The sequence below is a fragment of the Eimeria mitis genome, genomic scaffold, assembly GCF_000499745.2.
Source record: "Eimeria mitis Houghton genomic scaffold, Emh_scaff647, whole genome shotgun sequence".
In the NCBI taxonomy this organism is placed as follows: Eukaryota; Apicomplexa; class Conoidasida; order Eucoccidiorida; family Eimeriidae; genus Eimeria; species Eimeria mitis.
In genome coordinates, this window is record NW_013574631.1 from 361 (window position 1) to 6,108 (window position 5,748).

The following is a 5,748-nucleotide window of genomic DNA, read 5'->3' on the forward strand; positions in this document are numbered from 1 at the left end:
ATGAGGGAACGTGCGCAACGGACGCTCTTCTACGTGGACTATCACCGCGTGTGCTGGAGGCCCCAGGTTGGCGCTGAGAGGGCGCTGGCATACCACCACTAAAGCCAGAACCGAAAAGATGCCACGCTTCCGGCCCCGGTGCTCCCAAGCTCGAATGACGGCCCATTCGGGGGAGGGAGCCGTACCGGGGGTCACTTGCCCCCCTCCTATGAAAACCACCCATGGCGGGCCCGCGCAACGAAGCAGAGCTAGAAAGGGGCGCGCTCCCCGGCAGAGAGCTCACAGACGGGTGACGGCCGCCCAAACCACTCCTATCTGTGAGGCTCCATTGTGAGCCATAAGGAGTCCAGAGTGGATGCCCCGGTGGCCCCAGGTCGCCAGACGGTATGGGCTGACCATATGGTGTCACGCTAACCCGAGCTTGTGGTTTTTGAGCCGGACCTTCCGCGAATCTTTCGAGTGCCGCCCCCAGTGATTTTGCGCTTTCACGGACTGGCTGCAGGTGCCCCGTTGTCCCATACATCGCATCTACCACTTGCAGCTGGGAAGCCACATTTCGTAAATCAGAATGAGCCGCTTTTGCGCGTTGTATGTCTTCATCTGAAGGGAATGTGTCTCCTGAGAGGAGACCCTGGCAGTTGCTCCCCTCAGCCAGAAGGCGATGCACCAGCGTAGATAAAGCTAACTTTAGCGCTTCGTCAAATATATCACTCGAAGGTACTCCAAGGACAACATCCCGCGCAACCAACGCAGCAGCTGCACGCCCAGTCAGAAGCCGTCCACTTCTAAAAAATCGCGCCCTGAGCAAAAGAGACCTTGATTGTTGCCCCTCCGTCCACGCCATCCCATTACAGTGAAGTTTTTTGTCTTTTAGTTCCCTCCTTAGTGCCTCTGTTTGTTGGGAGTTTCCATGGAGCATTTTCTCCAGTTCACTCCTTCGTTCTGCTTCAGGGCCTCCCTCTCCTGGTGACGCATCCAGCATGCTTCGCAAATTCGCCGCTGTGGCAGTCAGCGTACCTACCTGCGACTCAAGGCCTTGAATATTACGTATAGAACTCCGTAAAATTCTGTCCGCATCTCCGATTGCCATGACTTCTTCCGAAGTCAAACAAGCCGTATCTGCGGGAGTGAGCTGTAATGCACCGAGCTGCCTGGCGTGAGAGGGACCGCCAGCTGGTGAGCTGGACGGATCAGAACCACCTTCATCTCCTTCATGTGGGTTGCATGGGTCTTGTTCACCAGCGGCCAGGCGCCTGCTTTGAACAGTTATGAAAAGGTCATCCCTTCTCTTCAAGTGCAAGATGCATTGGTAGATTAGGAACACCACAGCAACTATTGGGACGATTAGAACAAGAGCCGATATCGATCGCCTGTGGTGAATCCTGGAATGAGGCGAGACGGGATGTGGAGAGTGGGAGTAAAAGGAAGGGCCTTCTGCGTCTCCTGTTGGGAAAACAGGGAGATTAGGAGGATCCCCTTCAACCGGGGCCAGGGCATCGGCCTGGAGACCCGAGGCAACCAAGGCTACCACAGGGAGCAACAGCCGCATGATTTCTAATTCATTCAGAACTACCGACGTGCAGTGGGGCCTCTTGGCATGGTCGTGGAGCCGGCAGAAAATGCAATTTCCCCTCCGTCCTCCTACCAACCTCCGGTGAAAACGAAGGGCGTAGCTGGAGAAATGGGACGATATGATTCACCCCTGCAGTGACGTAGTAGGGAGATATATGTTCAATTTAAAAAAAATTCAGATTTCATGGGCAACAGTCCCTGTCTTTCAGATTCTATCGCCGTCGCTCACGGAGTTGAGAATGGAGCAGGTTGGGGACGGTGCGGGGGTGGGGTGGGCTCCAGTGGCTCCGTCGTGAACCGGTACAGCACTTCCAGTAGAAACTGAACCGAAATTGTTTTACAATTTGTTTTTAAACTAAACAGGGCCGTTTCGTTTGGTTTTTATCCCTTCTTTGAGGAAGTTTGGATAAACGTCCCCGGGCGATACCGGCGGCAGTGCGCGAACGGGTTCTGCTGCAGCGGTAGTGGTAGGTGAATACTACGTGTGGGATAATGAAAGTTCTACTATTAGATACAGAAACAGAAGCGTATAGGTTGGGAATCTGAGCAATTTTTCTACAACTGAGGTGTTCTATCCTTGCGAACTGAATGATTTTACTTTCATGTACCCATTCCCAACGAACAGTTGCACTGGAGCGTCGTTCGAACCGCAGATCTGTTGCTTGCCGCTTGGCCGGTCAATAGCAGACAAGGAGTCTCATTCGTGTAGTCGAGCTGTTTTTATAAAGTGGCAAAAACGTTCAGTTTCTGTGCAGCCGGACGCTTGTTGCAACACGATATAACAGGTACGTGCAAGATCCAACAACGTCGAGAATTGTCGAGCACGTGGCTTTCAGCAGTCAGCATCCGCACAAATGTTGATGGTTTTGCTGTAAGTATCGAAAGGGGCTCCTGGGTCACCATGCATGCGGCGTTGCTGTGCCACCGGAGTCACAGCAAGAAACTGTAACTCCAAAGGGCAGGTCGCCTCCTAAACCGCCCGCCCCAGGCCCTTACCCGGGTGTCCGCAAGACGCTTGAAGACTGGATGAAAGGCCGTCTTCCGTACAATCTCACTGTAGATCGTTTGACTCTCCTGCAGCTCGCAACGCCCCTTGGTTGCGGCCGGCGACACTTCCTTACAGTGCAGCAGCTGCCCCAAAACAACACCACACCTAGGTCCACCTAAATCCCACTTCGGGCACATGCGCTAACACAGGATGTAGCTGTCAAACACTTCCTTGGCTTACGCAAACTAACATACACTGCGTGCATACCTACTTCTGATAGACGTCGCTACACGGTAGAACAGCGAACCGGGTACCCTCAAACAGATACTTTATGCTTGAATAGAAAGCGAAACAACAAGGGCGATTGTACCCACTCGGATTGAACAGCTATAACATGAGAACAAGGGGTATGCGGGGGAACAAAGGCTCAATTCTCCTGTCCAGCTTGACTAGTATTTCGACCCGGTACGGAGAACTTGATTTGGCCGGGAAAAAACATCGCCAACATTCCCAGATAACCTCTGTACAACAGTGTTTTCAGCTCAAGCTCTTGAAGTGTTTAGCAGGCCAGCAAATGACAACAACCAGACGCGCGGTTTGAGAATTCTTTTCGGGCACTCCACGAGGTGTTATGCTTCCTCCAAGGAGTTCATAAGGATTAATTTGTCCCCAAAATGCAGAAGCAACATAGCATACCTATAGGAATCGACCTATGCGTACCGCTTTAGCAATTTATAATCTACGCAGTGCCGCTCTGTCTGACGAGCCAGTGTCAGCAAGATAAGGTAGCTAAGAGTCTAAGAGTCTAGGGACTGCATTCTAGCTACTTGGTGCGCGAAGGCAGTGCAGCGTTGTTCTGTCTAAGAGCGTAAAGACGTGTGGATTTGTGTTGCACGCAAACATTTGTCAGGTTACATAACTTGTCCAGCTTTGGCCTGCTAGACGACGTGCTGCATTTAAGTTTAAGACAAAACACGCAAGTTGGCAGAGAAGCCTGTGCAGGAACATTTTGCTAAAAAACCCTTCCCATAAAGTCGACCTTCCGACCCAACATGCTCCCCACGACAGTGCCCCACGCCGCCCGCATCCGCTGAATTGCTCACGTGACCGTCACCCTTGAGTTAGGCTCAACATGCTGGCATCTGACAAAAACGAGCACTCCGCCGCTCTTCCAGAGTTTCGGCGAAAGCATGTGATGCAGACACGGCGTGACATTCTGCTATATGAGGTGAACAAGTGGGCATAAACTTTGGGCTAAACAAGCTGTTCAGAAGCAGATGTCGGGGATGCCCCAGATATAGGGAAGGTATATATATATACATTATGAAATAAAAGATATAAAATGTGCTAATACGCTCTCTGGATCATCCGTGGCTATAGAGAAGATGCCAAACAGGCACCGAGTGTAGGCGCGCTACGCACCGAGAGGGATATGGAAGTGGCCCGGGGGGGTCGCTAAAATATAAAACGAGAGTCATATAAGCAGTCACTTATCACTTTGAGGTCTTGGAGCGGTCAATGAAGTACTTGATGATGCTCTACGCCGCAAACTGAAGCTACGAAAAGAGTCCCTCCAGCTTTTGCGACTTGAAGTAGTGCCCCAATGACCCTGCCTCTTCAAAACGTCTTTAAGTAATTGAAGGTCGACGGAGTCACCACCAAGGGTGTTGAGGACTTGCGCTGTAGTCTTTGCATGTTCAATAAGTACAGCTTTCGAAGGGGCTGATTCCAGTGTCCCTGACTTATCTGATGATATGCGCACAGCTCTGCTTACTTGTCTGCCCTCCTCAGCATCCTCCAGCGCCGTTCTCCACATCTGAGCAGCCGAACTAATCGCCGATTGCAACTCCTTTTCGGCAATTACCAAGACGCTGTCAAGACCTTGCAACGCGTCGGAAAGTCGCTGATGGCTTGAACGTACACCAAGGAGACGACTGAGCGACTCTGAAGTCCGCTTTGCCGCGTCCACGTTAGCTCTAAGCGCGCATACATCGCCAATGTACGGCCCTCCAGCTCTGGGAGGGCTACCCGGGACAGTCTCCTTTACAGACGTCTGTAGGTTATACCGAGCCGTCGTCAACGCACTGCGCGACTTAGCAATTGTGGCCAGCCAGGAGTCAATAAGTACACGGTGAACTTCATTTAGCAAAGATTTCAGGAGTTTTAACCCATCTGCAAATGATTGGGAAGATTCACGGTCGACAGAAGGATCCATCCTTACACTAGTGGCCTCACGGTACACCACAATTCCTTGTGCTGCAATACCGTCGAGAGACGCTTCTCTGGCGGAGGCACTATGGAGAGATTTCAAGGAATCCCTACACTTAGTCGCCCATCTGTTCATGGAAGCTGTCAGACTGAGTACTTCCTGAACGTTAATATGTCGCACCTGAGAGCCCGATTCAGGTATTCCAGGCAACCGCCGTCCGGGAGAGGTCGGATCTGGGCGTGCGCTGTCCTCCGTCACAGCTCCATGCCCCCGGCGGCGTAAGGAGGACCAAAGTGTGCTGCTGCCAGTTGTTGTCTTGGGACGCGCCCCCAACTGCTCCGCAGAAGCAGTGCCTTCTGCACCCCTTGGTTGTTGAGGATCCAGGGACGAGACGGAAGGGGTAGAATGGCGTGGTGCCTGCGTGGCTTTTGGGGCCGGAGGCGGTCCACGAATCGCCATCCGCGATAGCATACTCGGCAAGCTGGCGCTTCTGCTCGGCTTCCGGCCCGTCCGTCGTCTCAGGGCATCTCTGAGGCCGCTAGAAGAGCTGCTCAGAGATTCCGAGAGGGTATGCAGACCCGCAGAGCGCAGCTGCAGGCGAAGACGTTCAGACTCGTCTAGCATCTCTCTCGCAGCATCCACTTCTTGGGGAGGGATCCCGCGCGTGTTCAGGAGAGTATATGCAAGGCTATCTATATCTATCTTCATGCTTTCCACCATCTGTTCCACAAGCCGCTGCTGTTCGTGGGTTGCGGTGGTTGAAGTGGGTTTTTTTGGACGTTTAACTAGCTCTGCCGTGACCAGGGCTGCAGCGACTTGACGTGGCATACGCCGCCCAAGCGAAAAAGCCCTAGCCATACAGAACAACGCTTCGGCTTCCTGAGCTGGCGACCATGTTATGGATCCCAGAAAGGACCTTATTTTCTCTCTCTCGGCAATCAACCCTGGCAATTGTGCTGCAGGACGTACTGATATGCTC

The 5,748-nt window shown here is 52.6% G+C and overlaps 1 protein-coding gene across 1 annotated transcript in view; it reads right to left on the bottom strand.

The window, feature by feature from the left end:
• EMH_0018540 (uncharacterized protein) overlaps positions 1-5,489 on the bottom strand; it is a gene marked incomplete at both ends in the record, with an annotated part of 5,698 nt that extends 209 nt beyond the window's left edge. The window contains 5 exons of the mRNA XM_013501174.1: positions 46-206; positions 397-1,673; positions 1,802-1,893; positions 2,569-2,703; positions 4,335-5,489. Coding sequence (XP_013356628.1) covers positions 46-206; positions 397-1,673; positions 1,802-1,893; positions 2,569-2,703; positions 4,335-5,489 — 2,820 coding nt within the window. The remainder of the gene's footprint in view (positions 1-45; positions 207-396; positions 1,674-1,801; positions 1,894-2,568; positions 2,704-4,334) is intronic.
• Between the last annotated feature and the right edge of the window lie 259 nt (positions 5,490-5,748).